General features: G+C 41.0%; 1 protein-coding gene across 1 annotated transcript in view; it reads right to left on the reverse strand.

Annotated features, from left to right (window-relative positions):
- The window catches only part of ptprn2 (protein tyrosine phosphatase receptor type N2), a 263,712-nt gene that overhangs the window by 18,869 nt on the left and 224,766 nt on the right, over window positions 1-20,077 (reverse strand). Inside the window, exons 13-14 of the mRNA XM_082162142.1 lie at window positions 18,869-19,084; window positions 15,032-15,244 (exon numbers count right to left, since the gene is read on the reverse strand). Coding sequence (XP_082018268.1) covers window positions 15,032-15,244; window positions 18,869-19,084 — 429 coding nt within the window. The remainder of the gene's footprint in view (window positions 1-15,031; window positions 15,245-18,868; window positions 19,085-20,077) is intronic.

Below are 20,077 nucleotides of genomic sequence, written 5' to 3' on the forward strand. Positions count from 1 at the left end.
TAAAAAACAATAAGCATACCAGCTCAGACAATATAAAAACATGACGCGCGTATACATCTGAGGATTTCGGTTCAATTCAGGGTTACATTTGTTGTTTATACAACGCAAACAAGAACATGAACCATAGTTCTTGTGCTTATGCGTTTCATGTCCCATTTGTCTTCCTGTGTAAACATTTTTGAATTAAGTCTCCTTCCCTCCCCTAAATCCGGCGAGTAAAAAATCTCCGTAGCAAGTTTTCATTCGTCTGTTATAATCCAGCTTTACCTCCAAGGCCAACCTATCGCTTTCTGTGCTTTCTTTCTTCCCAACAATACAATCACTCACCTATCCACCTTCAGACAGGCAAGAGCTCAAAACCGCTCAGCACGGGAATCGTAGACAGTAATCCTAAACATGCACCACAAAGGAGAAGAGAGAGAGAGAGAGAGAGAGAGAGAGAGAGAGAGAGAGAGAGAGAGAGAGACAGAGAGAGAGAGAGACACAGAGAGAGAGAGAGGTACAGAAAGGGGGGTTGCAGGGAGGGGGCTTGTCCTGACAATCACACATGCAATTAAGACTCCTGAAAGGCCTGGGCACGCCAGTGCCTCTTCAGCCTGCTTCAATCACTCCTTTTCACTGCTTGCACAAATGCTGATAAGATTGTCTGTGCTTAAGCCGCCTTCCCAAGAAGCCCAAATTGAATTCAACTGAGACAAAGGGGAGTGGAGAGAGAGAGAGAGAGAGCGAGAGAGAGAGAGAGAGAGAGAGAGAGAGAGAGAGAGAGAGAGAGAGAGAGAGAGAGACAGACAGACAGAGACAGAGAGCTCAGAGGACTGTGTGCTGGCCAGAGTATAAGAGCGTAAGTGTTGTTTGGCGGTTGGTGTCTTGTTTTTTGGCTGCTTATTTCTGGCCTCCCATTGTTAACCAACAAGAAGGGGTTTACCTTGTGCAAGTGGGCATGTGAATGTGTGTTTATGAGTTTATTGTGAGAAAACAAATTACACACTCATAACCTAATGTCAAGAATCCTCTTGGCCCCGTACACTGACAGCAATCCATAATTTCACAGGGCTCCGACACAAACGGAAATTTTTCTTCATTCCAAAAGTGGCATTTAAAATATATTTTTAAATGTACTTCATAGAACTTCAATGTCTTTATGTAGACCAATATCATGGCTATATAAACATTCTCATAGATTTTATTTCTTGTTTGAATAGCATATTGCACTCCTCTGAACACTGGGCTTGTGTGTGTGTGTGTGTGTGTGTGTGTGTGTGTGTGTGTGTGTGTGTGTGTGTGAGGGAGACCTTGTTTTAAGAGATGATGAACCATGTGACAAGTCGCTTAATAGAAGACATTATGGTTCATATGGAATTCATGATTTAGTGAAGGAGAAAAGACTTTGATTAAATGCCACTGTAATAAGATTAACTCAAAGAGGAGAAAATGTGTCCATGTGCCCAAGAAAGTCTGGGTGTCAGAACACTTTCCTTTTAGTCAAAGGACATAAATACTATTGTTATCATTTTAAAGTATCATCATTTAAGTATTTAAAGAATTATCATTTTAAATATGATTGTCCATAACATAAAAAATTTTTTGTGAGAAGTCTCTTATGCTTGCCTAGGCTGCATTTATTTGATCAAAAATACAGTAAAAACATGTAATATTATGATCAATAACTGTATATATTTATTAAATAACGGTATATTATTACAATTTAAAATAACTGTTTTCTATTTTCATATATTTTAAAGTCTAATTTATTCCTTTGATGGCAAAGCTGAATTTTCTCCATCTATTACTCCAGTCACATGATCTTTCAGAAATCATTCTAATATGCTTTTGTGCTCAAGAAACATTTCTTATTATTATTAATGTTGAAAACAGTTGTACCTCAATATTTTTGTGATAGAATTCTTTGATTAATAAAATATCAAAAACAGCATTTATTTCACATATAATAAAAATGTTCAACATACCTTCCGTTACACATGTGGAAATGTTTTGAAAACTTCTTGCCAAACAATGTGAAATATTTATGCATATTACATATGCCTTCTAAGTCCTGGTTGTTTGTGGCAAATACATTTTAAGTAAATGGAGTTCCCACAGTAATAACTGACGAAGGATGACCTACAGTTTTGTGTAAACGGAATTATGAACCATAGTTTGTCGTTCTTATAAGCTATTCATCATTCATCTTTTTTGATAAAGTAAAAAACGTATTAATTGTAATTTGCAGAGTCGTGTTTTAAATAAAATGAAACGTGGTGTCTTACTGTCTTACTGATGAAAAAACAGATGTCGCTCACTGAAGCTTTTATTCAGGATTACAGCAGATTTCGCAGATAAAAACAAAAACAAAAGCAGTGTTCTCTTTCATCATCTTGTGTTCGAGATCCACCTATGGGAAGGGCATCTGTACCTGACCTCTGCAGAAGCATCCAATTGCACCAAGTCTGGCTAGACAGACAGAAGAGCGCAGCCAATGCCAGGTAAGGTCCATCCCCCTTACCATGGCAATAAGAAGCCTGCAAGCACTGCTATTCTCCAGTTGACATTCGCGCTGATCGCCGCTAAGGACCTTCACTCTTTCTGCGTGGTCTGCTTGGGCCTCAAACACGCTCAAGAAGCCTTGGAGAACCCGGTGAATTGCAGTCAGTGACTTACGCTGCCCAAGAAGCTTTTGCGACCCCGTCTTAAAGTTGCAGCGACCCAGTGCGCCGAGCTCGGCCTTTCTGACTCAGATGGGGGACACGGTGATGACGATGCGCTACTGGGGGCCTCCCGGGGCGCTACTTCACTTAATTGGGCTGACCAGCCCAATCCTGCGTTCCCTGAAGAGGACATCTTCACGGGCAACCTCCCTCTCGTCGACAAACCGGCCGGTTCCGGCGACGAGGATGACGCGGCCGTTCTTGGGGTCTCAGAGGACGAGGAGGCCATCCCACCTTCTGGCGTTCCCCAGGCCTACGCCCCCACGGCCTTGCCTCAGCCCATCCTCCTGGAAGTGTGTGAGCGAGCGGCCGTTCGCCTCAACATTGAGTGGCCGGCTCCACAGAGCGCCACCGAACCAGGAAAGGGACATTTACGACGGAAAAGTGCTGGGACTCTCTCCCAGTCCGAGGAAACAACTCTTCCCCGTCCTTCCAGCATGCGCGAAGCACATGATCTCAAGCACGGTCTCACAGGCCTTGAGGTGAAGGATATGGCGGCTCTTGGCATGGGTGACCCCCCCATTATCGAGCTGTCCATTGCCAGGCAGCCAGGAACTCCTTTTCTACCATTGTGGAAGGAGATCCTAACGGTTAATGACCTCGTCCTGCGTAACGCTCGTCAGGCCGCCCAAGCCTGCGGGCGCTCTACTGCGCTTTCTGTGGTGGGAGAGCACGCGCTCTGGCTTAACCTGTCAGGCCTTCCTGACAGTGAGAAGAGGTGCATCGCGGGCACTCCAGTAGAGCCTGGCCGGCCTTTCTTTGGCCCCGTCGCATTGATGCAGCAACGATGTGACAACAAAAAGAGGGAGGATGAGGCCCTCCTAGGAAGGCGGCCCCACGTCAGGTGCCCCCTGAGAGTTTGCCTAACCACCCTGTCACAGGACGAAATTTCCATCAGGGCAAGGAAAGGCCCACAACAAACCCCTCCCCCACCCCATTATTCTACCAACACAAAACACACACAAAACACAAAAACACATTAAAACAAACTAATCAAGTGAATTCTTTAGGGAGAGAGGATCTCTCTCCGCAGAGAGAAATCATCTCCCTGCAGAGAGAGAAAATCTCTTTGAACGCCTGCATGTCGCCCCTTGTTTGTCGACAAGGTGGCGCCATTGCATCACAAATAAGCCATCTGGGCCTACACAGCGCCACTCCGGCTTGGGTGGGAACACTCGTGAGTCACGAATTGGCTTGGCAAACTGTTTCGGCTCCCGAGTGGGTGATGCGTACAATAATGCAGGGCTACAGACTGCAGTTTGCAATAAAATCCAGCATTTCAACGGCGTTCTCTCTTCACACATGGAAGAGAGAGCCGTGCAAAATTCTGAAAGAGGAAATATCTTCCCTTCTAAACAAGGGAGCGATTCAGGTGGTACCCCCCAATCTGATGAATCAGGAATTTTATTCTCGTTATTTCCTGGTCCCAAAGAAGGAATGTTCTTCAATCTTGGACCTCCGTGTGTTGAACAAACATCTGAGGAAACACAATTTCAGAATGTTAACTCATGGCTCGCTCGTTTTTGTTAATGTGTTTTTGTGTTTTGTGTGTGTTTTGTGTTGGGGGAACAATGAGGTGGGGGAGGGGTTTGTTGTGGGGCCTTTCCTTGCCCTGATGGAAATTTCGTTCCATAAAACGGAACGACTGGTTCACATCGGTCGATCTGAAGATGCTTTCTTCCACATAAGCATTTATCCGCCTCACAGGAAGTTTCTTTGTTTCGCCTATCAAGGCACATGTTACGAATTCACAGTTCTGCCGTTCGGGCTCTCGCTAAGCCCTCGGACCTTCTGTCTGTGTGTGAGGCGGGCTTAGCATCCATGAGAATGTCATGTCTGAGGATTTTGACATACATAGACGATTCGCTCATTATAGCCGAATCGAAGGAGAAAATGTTGCAGGACACCTGCAGTGAGCTCGCGCACATCACATCTCTCAGGTTCAGGGTGAATGTGAAAAAGAAAAATTTTACACCCAGTAAAAATGTGATTTTCCTGGGCTTGGAGTTGAACTCAGTCTCCATGCGAGCGCGTCTCTCTCAAGAGTGTGTTCTCTCTCTAATGAACTGTCTGTCACAGTTCAGAGAGGGGGCGAAAGTACAATATCGCACATGTCTCAGACTGCAGGGTCTTATGGCTTCATCTATCCAGGTTTTGCCGCTGGGAGTCCTGAGAATGAGAGCGTTCATGAAATGGGTTTTGTCACTACATTTCAGCCCGATACGCGATCTTTGCCGCTCTGTAACAGCGCCTGCTCGGCAGCCTTGCACCACTGGAAGAGTGCAGACTTTTACGGACAGGGAACCCCTCTGGGGACGGTTATGATGCAGAAAGTTGTGACGACAGATGCGTCCTTAACAGGCTGGGGTGCCACCCAGGAGGGCAGAACGGTGAACGGTTTGTGGCCGAGCAGACTACATTCAGCGCACATAAATTATTTAGAGCTTATGACCATATGGAAAGCTCTGAATCATTTTCTGCCTCGCCTGCAGGGACATCATGTGCTCGTACGCTGCAACAATACCACGGCAGTGGCTTACATCAACCGTCAGGGCGGTGTGTGCTCGTCAAAACTCCATTCTCTATCTTACAAGCTTTTGGTGTGGAGCAGACGCGTTTTCCTGTCATTACGCACGACACATATTCCAGCCATTCTGAACAAAGGGGCAGACCTTCTATCGAGGGGAAACCCAATCTATTCTTCTCGCTAAAGGACGTAGACGCGCCCCTCGGGGTAGATGCACTGGCCCACCCATGGCCCAAAGTGCTGCTGTATGCTTTTCCTCCCCTGTGCCTGATAATTCCCAGACTGGCCAGGGTAAGAGAGCAGGGCCTGTCTCTCATTCTGATAGCACCCAGGTGGCCCAAAGCACCATGGCTGGCGGAGATAATCCCTCTGTTATATGCCGAGCCGTGGCGCCTCCCCCTCCGTACAGACCTATTGTCCCAAACGAACGGGGAGATTTATCACCCACACCCGGACAGGGTGGCTCTCTGGGCCTGGCCTGTGAGAGGACAAACCTAAGCGCACTGGGGCTTTCGCCGCGTGTGATTGCTACTATACAGAATGCCAGGGCCGTTTCTACACGGTCCTTATATGGTTGTTAGTGGCAAGTGTTTGAAGGGTGGTGTGATGGGCGTGGTCTCACATCATATCAGTGTTCAGTTCCTGATGTTTTGTGTTTCCTTCAAGACCTCATGGAAAAAGGGAGGTCTTTTTCAACAATTAAGGTCTACCTGGCTGCGATTTCTGCCTGTCATGTAGGTTACAGTCAGGCAGCATCATCTAATCTGCAGATTTATGAAGGGTGCCTGTCGCTCTTTGCCAGTTGTCAGGAGAACTGTTCCTGAGTGGGACCTCTCCATGGTGCTGGAGGCTCTGTCTCAATATCCTTTTGAGCCTCTGGGAAGTATTTCCCTAAAGCTGCTGTCTTTCAAGACGGCATTGCTCTTGGCCTTGGCGTCAGCTAAACGTGTCAGTGAGTTACATGCACTCTCGTTTCATTCCTCGTGCACTAAATTCTCTCTTAGTGGAGATGAGGTTTCCCTTAAGCCTAATACGGCCTTCATGCCAAAATGCTTCCCTGCGTTTACATCGGAGGTGTTAGAGTTGTCCGCTTTTCACCCTCCACCTTTTTCCTCCACGGAGGATCAGAGGCTGAATGCTCTATGTCCTGTCCGTGCCTTACAGACATATATGACCAGGATCAGTGCTTTCCGGAAGAGCGACCAGCTCTTTGTTTCATGGGCACCCCCTCAGAGAGGGAGTCCCATTTCTAAGCAATGCCTCTCACATTGGCTTGTGGATGCTATAGCTTTGGCATATGAATCTAAGGGAGTGCAGCCCACAGGGGACATCAGAGCTTATTCCACGAGGGGCTTAGCCGCCTCTTGGGCTTTGTTTAGGTGAGTGTCACTGCAGGACATCTGTTCCGCTGCCATTTGGGCTTCTCCTCATACCTTTGTACGTTATTGCCGGCTGGATGTCACCAGAATCTCGATAGCACATTCTGTTTTAGGGGTAGGGTCTTCTTAGCCCCTCCCTGCAACCCTATTGGAAGTGAAGAATAGGGGGTGAATGGGCCGGCAGGCAATGCACATTCCTGTCACCAAGCATGCATATACATTCCTTCCTGGGTGTATATATACACATATATGTGTTGCTGGGGCTGTTATTGTGTGTGTGTGCCACATACATGTTTCATGTCCTGCATGTGCACAGCAGGTATGTGTGTGCGTTAGGATTGCAGGTTCATGATTATGGGACGTGTCAGGCACCGCCTCCCTGGGGTGACCGTCCTTCTCTGGCTTACAGAACCTCACTGTAAGTGTATTGGGCAATCGGGGAGCTGTCCATGTCTCTCCCATAGGTGGATCTCGAACACGAGATGATTAAAGAGAACAATAAGTTACTATCGTAACCCCGGTTCTCTGAAACATCGAGTGGAGAGATCCACCAGCTTTGCCCCGCTTGACGCACGAGAAGCGAATATACTTACTGGAGAATAGCAGCACTTGCAGGCGTTATATGCCCTATGTAAGAGGGAGGGACCTTACCTGGCATTGGCTGCACGCTTCTGTCTGTCTAGCCAGACTTGGTGCAATTCGATGCTCTGCAGAGGTCAGGTACGGATGCCCTTCCCATAGGTGGATCTCGCCACTCTATGTTTCAGAGAACCGGGTTTACGATAATAACCTGTTGTTTTCGATGTGCTTTCTTCTGTATCCGATAATCCAACGCATTAACTCCATAAGCAAAGGAAAGAACAGCAAATCACAAGTATTTGGTTTGACTGCGGCACTACAGTATAAATACTCAGTACATATCAAGCGATCTGTATCAGACAAAGCAATAGTGACACATGGTAAAAACACTCACGCTTGTGTGTTGTGACATTACTGTAAGATCCAAAGTAGTCGGCACTGCATCATCTTTTATTTTCAGTCTCTCTGAAAAGCCGGTGTCGAACTGTGTTTGACAACAAACAGTGTCTTACTGATGTGATCTGACTGGAACTTTGCTAAAATAAAGTTCATCCACACTTTCTTAATGTTAGGATCACAAGGAAGGCAATGTAAATGGCAACTTGGAACTTCAAAACATCTTGTAATCCTCAGAGGCATCACTATCGTTTTGTTGGTGAAGTAATCCTGTGTCTGCCTCTGTCTCGTATTTGGATCAGTGACAAATAAGTATCCCCAAAGAATGATGTTTCCACCTCCATGCTTCACGGTTGGGATGGTGTTCATGGGGTTGTACTCATCCTTCTTCTTCCTCCAAACACGGCGAGTGGAGTTTAGACCAAAAAGCTCTATTTTTGTCTCATCAGACCACATGACCTTCTCCCATTCCTCCTCTAGATCATCCAGATGGTCATTGGCAAACTTCAGACGGGCCTGGACATGCGCTGGCTTGAGCAGGGGGACCTTGCGTACGCTGCAGGATTTTAATCCATGATGGCGTAGTGTGTTACTAATGGTTTCTTTGAGACTGTGGTCCCAGCTTTCTTCAGGTCATTGACCAGGTCCTGCCGTGTAGTTCTGGGCTGATCCCTCACCTTCCTCATGATCATTGATGCCCCACGAGGTGAGATCTTGCATGGTACCCCAGACCGAGGGAGATTGACCGTCATCTTGAACTTCTTTCATTTTCTAATAATTGCGCCAACAGTTGTTGCCTTCTCACCAAGCTGCTTGCCTATTGTCCTGTAGCCCATCCCAGCCTTGAGCCGGTCAACAATTTTATCCCTGATGTCCTTACACAGCTCTCTGGTCTTGGCTATTGTGGAGAGGTTGGAGTATGTTTGATTGAGTGTGTGGACAGGTGTCTTTTATACAGGTAACGAGTTCAAACAGGTGCAGTTAATACAGGTAATGAGTGGAGAACAGGAGGGCTTCTTAAAGAAAAACTAACAGGTCTGTGAGAGCTGGAATTCTTACTGGTTGGTAGGTGATCAAATACTTATGTCATGCAATACAATGCAAATTAATTATTTAAAAATCATACAATGTGATTTTCTGGATTTTTGTTTTAGATTCCGTCTCTCACAGTTGAAGTGTACCTGTGATAAAAATGACAGACCTCTACATGCTTTGTAAGAAGGAGAACCTGCAAAATCGGCAGTGTATCAAACACTTGTTCTCTCCACTGTATGCTGAAAACACCTCTGTTTTCTAAATCTTTGACAAATTATGAAAAATTGTTAAAAACCATGTTATTACACTAAACTAGATTATTACATTTTATTCTACATTCATTTTCCTGTATTAGGCATGTGCCGGTATCAAATTTTCATGCTGCGATTAATTGATTGAGCTTTTATCACGGTATACGGTATTATCACGATATTTAAAAAAATTTAAGAGAAACAGATGGATTGGGGGGGATGTAGAAAAAAAACAACTTGCATCACAATAGGTGTAATTGTGATTGTCAAAACATTGGGTAACTAAACACAATTTTCACGATTTCAATTCAATTCTTGGGATTTGATTTCAATCTTGATTCAATATTGACTCTTTGGATAAATATTAGGTAGGCTACAGTAGATAGCCTACATGTTCATTTTTCTCAAGAAAAAATACATACAGTATCACATAATGCTGTAAACATACAGAGAGCCCTGTCAGCTGGTATTATTAAAGGTTAAAAATTAACAAATTAAGTTAAATATAATTTGGTTTTCATTATAATAACAATTATGACACAAGTAAAAATATAATACAAATGTAATATAGTGCACATTTTTAGCAAAATACTCCTCTCTATAGCTATTTTTTTTCTAGTCAACTAACGTGCTGGTTATTAAATGGCTTTCCTGAGGTAAATGTAACGTTCTGTGACATAATTGTTCACCTGCAGTTTTATTGCTTTTTCCGTGGTTGAAAAACACTGATTGATCGATATTATTTATGAGGCATAAATAAATACCTTTCGGTAAGTTGTACTGTATCTTTAAATAAAAAGTAACAGATGATCGGTTTACTTGAGCTGAGGCGCTACAGCGATCGGTCACGTCACATTTACAAGCGCCAAAACGGTATTTATTGTCTGAATTTCGTAACAAAATGGTCTAGTCTGTCGGTGTCAGTGTCCTCTTTGCTCCGTGATTTTTCTCTGCGTGAGAAAATGGATGTGTGGCGCGAGAGCGTGTGAAAAGTGTAAATTCAAAAAGAGTCTCAAACTGAATGCGTAGAGTTGACAGCCCTGCTTTTAGAAGGACGATAAATCGTCGGCAGCGTTCCCCCTTCCGCCATGCTTCTTCTCCATGTGAGGATTCATTACATTAGACTAGAGCGCGCACTGCGCCGCATGCACACAGTGCTTCATGTGGGGATTGTTTACATCAGAGTGCGCACGTGTTTCGCGCAGCATATACGCAGTGTTTGTTTAAGTGTTGATGGAAAATAAGCTAATACACGTTCTGTAAATCTAAATTCTGATCTATTATTTTTCACGGTATTTTGAAGTGCCCATGATAACAATATCGTGCATATTCATTACCGCGATTTATCGCATTACCGAATACCGGCACATGTCTATCCTGTATATAATTATATTTTTATGAAAAATACTGGTTACGCCAATTGACAAAAACCAGTTACACCACCTGACCATGTTGCTTCTAGAGTCAAAGGCCATTGTTTGTTGAAGAAATTGTGACTGAAAATCAAGCATGACAGCAACAAGTTCAGCAGAAGTGGTTTTATTTTTGTCAATGCTGAAAAAAACTAAACTGAAAAGAGCTAATGAGGTTCATTCTCATGTTACGCAACACGTTTGAGCTTCAGCAAGAACCAATGAGGTTCATTCTTGCGTCATACAGCACGTTTAAGTTTCAGCAAGAACCAATGAGGTTCATTCTCGTGTTACGCAGCACGTTTGAGCTTCAGCAAGAACCAATGAGGTTTGTTCTCGTGTTACACAGCACGTTTGAGCTTCAGCAAAAACCAGTGAGGTTTGTTCTTGTGTTACGTAGCACATTTGAGATTCCACAAGAACCAATGAGGTTACATTGGTTACATTGAACACTTGAAAAGAGTTCCAAATAGTAGGTTAGTTTATATTACATTTTTAATCAGTATCATAAACTAGTGATATTTGACTAAATTGGCCCCTAACAGAAAGGCTTGTAATAGGAGTCAATAGGTGTAACCGATTACACCATTTGACATTTCAGTTTAAAATCTAATTTGACAGGCATTATCATAAACAACTATGTAATCATGTGGCCTTGGTGGTAATATTTAAAATGTAATTTTTAAAGTTAATAATCATTTCTATAATAATGATGAATTATTAATGTATTCCCGGGGTCATACCATTTGACATATACTTAAGAATACCTGACCATACCCTAAAATGGTCAAATTATCTCACATTTTAAAGAGAGTTAATAACATTTGCATGCAGCAGTTAGTTTCACTCTGACAGGGGTCCGTCTCTGTGATATAATTTCCATGTCACATGGTCTTCTTACACAATATAAAAAAAATGACTCCTTGAATGGTGGTTATACCACCTTGACACTTCAGGAATTTGACTTGACTCACATGATTCCCCAAATTAATTATAATATTCAGAACAATGGTGTTCCATTTACTTTTATTTACTGTTAAATGGTCCTAATGTAAGATTATGCCAAACTAGCTGATATGGTGTTTTATTGAAAATTTCACCTTTTTAAACAAGATAAATTATTTGGTACAAAGTTTTGACGGTTACACCACATAGACATTTTTGCAATCATCCCCCAAATATTCTCTCAAAATGAAATGTTAGACTTGGTCCTCAAAAAAGAGAATGTATGCAAGTAATTTGCCATTTTATTTAGAAATGTTAACCCTTTTAAATTTAATTAAACCATATAGACACAAAAAAATGTCACGTCATTGACCCATTTACTACTACATGACATGCGTGAATCGGTGGGCGGGGCTAAAGAGGCAATGATGTAGAAGCAGATGTCGATTTTTTTAGCAGATGCAGTCTTTTGTTGCACTATTACATCATAATGTGACGAAATCCAAAAAGAGTAATTTTCTGAGCTTGGTTTCAATAAAAGCTGTTTCTAGCCTAACGAGGAAGTTTTGAACTTATAGGATATTTCTTTTGTAAAATGACCTCTTATATGTCAAAAGATCAAGGAAAATTGTATTTCTCAATTCATGACGCCTTTAATGCATCCTTTTATGTATTCTTTCAAACAATTTTAAATCTTACTGAATACAAACTTTTGAACATAAGCGTAAATACATGGAAATAATAAAATAAATAATTCCCCACACAATAAACATTTTTAAGTCATGATCTCTATTGGCATCTAAAAGCAAAGCACATTTCCATAAAACCACTGCCATATTACCAGCATAAACCATGAGAGGCAACTGCACTCAAAATGTTCTCATCCTTCAAGCAACATATCACAAGAGAAACAAATTACCCAGCAATCAGTTTACTTCTCCAGTTCCTGAGTGCCATGAGCGGATGAACGCCAACTGTTTGTGGTCACATATGGCTGTTATGAGGACAATTTGCTCTTCTTGAACATACTGTATATCTGACCTTCTAGACAAAAGGTTTTCATTTTTTCCCCTTAGTTTTTCTTAAGTTACAGATGGTTGATGGAGCATCTGCCCTATGTGTGTGTGTTTCTGTGACCATATGTAACAGTAACTCTCTCTATTTGCCTTCTCTAATACCACCTCTATTAGCAAGATGATGCATGATTTAATCAGAGACAGAGGGATTTGGCAACTAGCCAACCATTTAGTCACTGAGGTACTTCTCCCTGACAGACAGCAAACCATTTTCTTTCCTTTCACACAGAAAAACAGTCCATCTCTTCTTTAAGGAATGTCAATAAATAAACACTGCAGTTTATTACTAGCTTTCTCACACACACACACACACACACACACACACACACACACACACACACACACACACACACACACACACACACACACACACACACACACACACACACACACACACACACACACACACACACACACACACACACACACACACACACACACACACACACACACACACACACACACCAAATATGTCTTGCTCTTCCTCCCAAAAAAACAGACAAAACCTGTGTATCTCTCCCCCATTATCTTTCACTATGTGCATGTTTCACATATGAACAATAAACATACAGTGAAGTGGAGCAACAGCAGTGAACGGTGGCGCTGTCCAAGGTTCTGAATTAGTTCTTCATGATCCTGCTGCAGCTATAATTTTTATATAATAAAAAGGTCAGATATCTGGGCTAAATCTCAGACTCTTAAACCAATGATGTGTCATAATATATGATTTGAGCCTCACATTGTATGCATACAAAAACATGTACCCATTTTATGTACAGAAACAATATCTGTAATAATGTATTTAAATGTATTAATGTCTTTTCACGTGATGAAAACTATGTAAAGACCGTGTAAGACAAAAAGCAGTTTTACAGATCGAATAGACCTTATTGTACAGCATGCTAGATGGAAACCAAATACACAGCATACATAAAAAAACAAAACAAAAACAAAGCAGTGAAAGTCAAAATATGATGGCAGAACAGGGGGCCATTATAATGCTGAGCAGCGCCATATGAAGCTGGGCAGTGGAGAATGCATTCTCTTGTTTTGGTCTTACCTGAGGAGGGATGAAAAAGATGCCTTATAGCAACCTGACATACTGAGAGATTACGCTATCAGAATAGTTATTATTTCATAACCTGTCTTTGATTGCACCCATTGAGAGATGGATAGTGTACAAGCAGTAACCTCTGATACATTGCACTAGCTGGTATTGCAGTCAGAGTGTGATTTTGAGATTTTCTGTAGCACATCGACCAATATGGATATTTTTTTCATGGATGATGACGATATCTTAGAGAGCAGGGTGGCTGGTGGTCGATATAAAGCTGATATAGAATCATACTATTTAATTAAATAAAGATAGTAAATAACACCTGGCAGTTAAATATGTATTTATTTTAAATAATATTTATTAATTTAAAAATACATTTGAAAATAAATTAATCTGAAAAAATAATTTGAACCTTGAACCTGTACGTAAAATAAACTGATTTTAACTTTAAATAGGAACTTCTTGATTCTGTTTTTTTTTTTATAAAAAATGAAATATTTCACAACATCACTAAAAAGGAAGTAATCACTAAATATACAATTTTTATTAGCTATTTAAAGACTTGTTTAAATTAAATAAATGCATTTTTTCATATTCTATTTACTTTCTTTGTTTTACATTTCTGTCTAATAATGTATTACTAATGAAACTAACGAAGACTCAGGATGGGAGTTCCCACATGTCTGTCCTCAGGCGTGGGTGTTCTCTGCACTGTCAAATTAAAAGTCATTGTGCTTTAAAAAAAAAAGACACATTTCACTTAAATGCCAAAAAGAAAAATGTATTGGCTGACGGCGATAATTTAAAAAAATACTAAATATCTGCAATATATCAGTCGATCACTGCATTTTTAAGCATTTTTTCACTGTTCAGAGTGCAATGTGCATTTATACACCATAATATTGGCAGTGTGACTGTGCATAAATAGTTTGTAAACCTATAATTATCTTAAAGTCTATGAAAGTAAACTGCCACGCATTTTACTGTCCTTGCTGAGTGTCTGTGAAGACGACATGGTCCAAATTGCTTCAAACCAGCTAAATAATCAATTAAATAATTACCACAGCACTTTTCAAACTTCTGAATGTTTGAACAATAGCTTTGTAGGTGTACACTTTAGCAAATGCATCTCTGCCAAACAACGCACATAGTTTTATTAGCTGTTGAAAAAAACCCCTTCATCTCAATAAGGGCCATCCATTACAGCAAAACACAATACGCTAAATCAATCAACTCAGTGGCTGTCTTTTGCTCCACTGTTGGATGTATGATAGATTCTCTGCTCGGTAATGAACACAACGCTACCAGGCACCTATCAGTCTTTCCTGTCGAAGCTGTGCTGAGATGAATAAAACAAAAGTTGGGACGAAATTAAAACAATCCATTGTGTCAGAAAAGCCAGAGACCATGGGGCCCTACAGTTCCTTTCAGAGCCAAAACAAATCCACAAGTATAAAATATGAGACTGATGTGAGACAAAGGTGAAGGAAAAAAAAGGAAAGAGACAGAAGGAGAAGCACATGTTTGGAGTGTATTTATGCTCATCCTGACTATGACTGCAAAGACACAGGCTCTGTACAAAGAGTGTGAAGAGTATAAGATATTATGTTTAATAGTCTATTGCTAAAATGACTGTCCTGTTTTCACGTGCATATCTTAAACTGTTTACCAGTATCATGTGTCCAGTGGAGATGTCCATGTTGGTTTGGGTGGGCTCTTCACTCCAGGAGGATGTGCTGCTGCGGGCGGAGGGACTCTGCATCGGTCCGTCACTGAACTGTGAGGACACGCTGTTAATGCGTGACGTGTGTGATGGGTGGAACACTTCTGATCGCTCTCCACGCTCTGATGTCTGCACCGCCATGCGCTGGCGACAGAGATCCTATCGAGAAAGTGGACAAAAATTTGTCTTATCTGTGAAGACATAATCTGGGGCAACTCATAAAGCTCTTCTAAAGAGTAAAATGAACAATCACACAAAGTACAGCATCAAAGCACTGGTTATTATGCTTAGAATTTTTTAATGGTTATATATATATAGGAAAATCATTCAAAAACACACTGATACTGCATCAGGACTCTGGATCAAATTTCATTTATCTCCACTTTGCATCTCAGAGTGGGTTCAAGATACAGCCAACAATATATTACGTCACTGTCTGCTCTACAAGATGAAATCTATCAGCTGCATAAACTCAAATAATTACTATTTGCTAGCAGCCATATTTAAACACAAGGCTCACTGATAAGGTTTATTTTACTAAAAGAATGCATTTACACACACACAGACACACACACACACACACACACACACACACACACACACACACACACACACACACACACACACACACACACACACACACACACACACACACACACACACACACACACACAGACACACACACACACACACACACACACACACACACATATATATATAAACCATAATCAAGCATAAGATTTGCTTATAATATGACAGTTTGTGACAAGTCATACCTACATATAGTTGGAGTAGTGTTGGTAAATTGTTCATAAAATGCTATCAAAAGCAACAAATTAGCAGTCTATCGACAAAACCAGTAAAATTGAATTGAAAATCCAGCTTGCTCTCTCTGTCTCGGGATATTGCTACTGTATTTGTCAACCAACCAGCAAACACTTCTATATACACAGGTCTTCCCTTTCTCCTTAACAGCTATCAGTCACTCACGTCATTCTGGAATTATAACTCCAAGCTATTATCTACCATTTGTCACTTCATTGAAATCAAACAAAGAAGCAGATTTTTTAAACCACCTTCCAGTGGTGATCAGTGACTCTACGAGGATATCAGATGAATGCTTCAATGTAAAAGCTGAACTCTCTCACAGATGTGTCATTATATCCCTTCTAACCTGGCTCAACATATAATTGCTGCAAGCAATTATTTATGGAACAGCGTTCAGAAAATGTCTGTACTACCTGACAGATTTCACTGAAATAGGAGAGATATAATGTCTGTTAATAGAAAGAATGAATTTGGTTGTGGGATGCTATTGTTTAGTCAATCAGAAGACTTTTGAGCTCTCTGTCTGTCAGTCATTTTATGAATTTGTGTAGGTGAAATCAGGATTGATCTTCAGGGGGAGGGATTTTAAAACGGGAAGGGGGCGTTCTAGGTCAGTTCCGGAAATTATTGAAATGACTAACATAGCTTTCAACACCGTTAAAAAAAACTATTTTGACTACAAGCTCCTTACAATGTTTAAAACAATTTACAAGAAAGCTTTCAGGCATTTTTCAGGCAATTACCATATAGGTTTTGTATAAAACAACAGCATTTTGTAACGTTTTAAAGCAATTTTAAAAGCAGTCAAAAGCTCTAATTTTATTGAGTGAAAAACCTTCTGCTCATTGTGCCTGATTGTGATTATTTCTACTTTCCCCCCCTTGCTTAACTTCCATTTTATTTACTCAAAGGTTAAACAGGCACAGACAATTACTTTCTGAAGCAGTTGCAACAGTATGACCCCATCAAATGTCCAACAGTTAAAAAAGCACTCAGATACATATAAAAAAGAAAGACAGCAGAGTGAGGCTGACAGGAGGGTCAGTGAGGGAGTGTGGGGGTTGGAGGTGGAAGTTTAGTGCGTCTCACTAATGGAGCTCCCCAGTGAGAGAAACCAGGAGGGAAGGTGGTGGGGGCTAAACAGAGGCCACAGAGCTCTAAAATGAGCCACAGACTAGATGATGGAGTTCACCCTTAACATTAATATCTGATCTGATCATGTCTACCATGAGTCAATCTGACTCAAAATGAAAAACTGAAAAAACATGTGCAAACTGTTAAAACAGTGCCCACTTCCTGATAAATCATGTTCATTTCAGACAGCACAAATCAATGCATACATTTGCTTCTCTTAATCAGTCAACCAAGCAAAATTAATTACATTTGCATTTAATAATTTAGCAACCATATTTATCTTACAAAGAGCAAAAGAGAAGAATATAACTACAAAAACAATTAGCAAAAGCAAAACATATTTGATTTATAACTCAATAAAAAATAAAAAATAATGTTTATCCTTTAATGTCTAATTCTTTTTTTTTTTATCACTTTACTTAAAGTAAAAAACAAAACATGCTGTTAATGTAAGTAACAATAACCCTTTGATGTCGACAAAAGAAAATGAACAAAATGTAAATCTTTTATAAAGAGTGCATGGTTACAAAACTTATTTTAATGAAAAATTCCTGGTGGATATTGGATTTTACAAGTATGGTCAGAATGTGAGGGATATAAAGAGGACCATGAACTGTATTTAAAAAATACTGAAAGCACTGAAAAATACAGTTGATCTCATAACACTTTGACCTTTTTCACATTTTGGCAATAATGGTATAGGCAAGATTCAGATTAACGTTTTAAGAACAAGAAACGTATTGAATAATAAGGTATTAATAGGGAGAACAAACAAATGTGAATATGCAAGTGTTTAGGAAAGTGTGTGTGTGTGTGTGTGTGTGTGTGTGTGTGTGTGTGTGTGTGAGAGTAGGTGGGTGGCAGTGGTGATGGTGGTGTGTGTGTGTGCTTTGATCTGCTACAGAATCATTGCGGCAGAACTGATTCTAATTGCATGTTTCACTGTAAGAGTCCCTGTGCACAAGACTGCATTCAATCCAGCTACAGCAGTTTGGAAATCCCTTACAACTACACAGTACGAGCCGTGTCTATGCCTTTAATCTTATGCGCTTACAAAAAAAAAAAAACCTGGCAGATCTAAAGGGCTGAAAACACTCTCAATATACTACCATACGACAACATAACACACAAATTAAAATCAATACAAAGTAATTAAAAGCTGAAATGAAAACAAAGCAAAGGAGTCACAGGACGTAATGTGTGACTGCATCATAATAATATTAAGAAACACAAGTTATTTTGCCACACTGATAGGGCCAACGTTTATGGAAGGGACTTCTCGACAAAGTGTGAGAGGTTTATTAAATATTGAAGGCGGGGGAGGAAGCCAAGCGCTTGCACCCTGCGATCCAGTCTCAATGAGTACAGCTGAGCCCAACACAAAATCAATAAGCCTTCACCGCAAGCCCTCCCTCCAGGAGCCGTGAAAGAAAGGTCAGACAACAAACTCATTTCCCTGCTAAAAAGGGCTCTGCCTCAATTAGGATTCATATTAAACACCGCTGTCGTGCAAGAACATCTGCGCCTGCTCCAATGGGTCACAATTAAGGAAAAAAAGCTTTAAATGAACTCCATTGTCTTTTTGTTAATGAGCTACAATAATTTCGGGAACAATTAAGAACCTTCATTACACCTGGTGATGATCGCAAATATGGACAATGTAACTCTGGAAGGGTTGGTTTGCTGGATTGGATGTGGAAATAACCTTGGTCGAGTACAATTTGCTTAGTTTATCTTAAAAACAGGAATGCTTATTCATGTTAATATGTACCGATGAATGTCAGAAAACATGATTGGCTGAAGTAATTGGTCTGCTCCTACCTGATAGGCTGCCGTGGCATCGTGGCCCGTGTCATTTCCCAAACCAGTGAGCTTCTCCTTCAGTTTATGGTGGGAGCGGTGGCGCAAGCAGTACAGAGTCCCTGACATCCCCAACACCATGACAATAAAAACCATGGAGACCACCACCAGAATCAAAAAGTTGCCTGGCTCCACTCGACTGTGTTTGACCAGGGGGATGTGGTTCAGTTTGCCTCTCTGAAATTAGAACAGACAAGAGAGAGAAACCCTGGTAAACATCATGGATTGAAATATTAAGCATTGCAACTGTTTTCAACAATAAAGATAATAAATGTTTCTTGAGCACCAAATCAGCATATTGGAATGATTTCTGAATGATCATGTGAGACTGAAAACTGAAGATTCAGCTTTGCCATCACAGGAATAAATTACATTAAAAAAACAAAAACTTTAAATTGTAATGATATTTCACAATATTACTGTTTTTACTGTATACTGTATGAGTCTTCTATATCCCTCAACTGGTCACAGGATAAGAGTGTTTTCCAATTGGTGTTTTGATATGGTACTTTAAATTAGGTGGCAAGACACTTATTGCTTTAAATTATTACTTCTTGTACACATTGACGTACAAACAACTCAAGCCCACACTTGGGAAGTGAAGGCCTGCTCCACTCTTGCCTTGGCAAGTTAAAGCATACCACCACAGAGCAATTAGGGTCGGTCCTCACTGTACCAGCTTGTTGCTAATTAGCCTCCAAGTCTTGGGTTTGGTCGGGATGGGGGAATTGGCTCAGACCTCCAAGTTAATAAAATGGGAGAGGGGCTAAGCTGAGGGGGAGTACCTAAAAGGTCCGGGCCCCGCTAACGTTCCACTGTAGAGGGGGTTGTCAGGCTTGTTAGCCCCTCGGGGGGAGGGCTGACAGCCGGGGCTAAGCTGCTGGGGGATTGGCAGCGTATTGTTTCCAAATGCCTTGTGAGGCTGAATAGACTAAGGCCTTTAGAATGGGGTTCAGTTTTTTTTTAATCTGCCTCTATTCACATTCAGTGCTATCATACCAACCGACTGATCACAAAACTATAAGCCATGTGAGCTGCCATCCCATGATTGATTTTTCTGATCAGTATTTTAGTAACAATGACTATTTTCTGTTTCCTGAATACTGATAATATACTTCATATTTGTTATTGATGTATTGTTTTTCTTAAAGCATTAAACAACATTTAGGA

The sequence above is a fragment of the Leuciscus leuciscus genome (assembly GCF_965113295.1).
Source record: "Leuciscus leuciscus genome assembly, chromosome: 2".
NCBI lineage: Eukaryota > Metazoa > Chordata > Actinopteri > Cypriniformes > Leuciscidae > Leuciscus > Leuciscus leuciscus.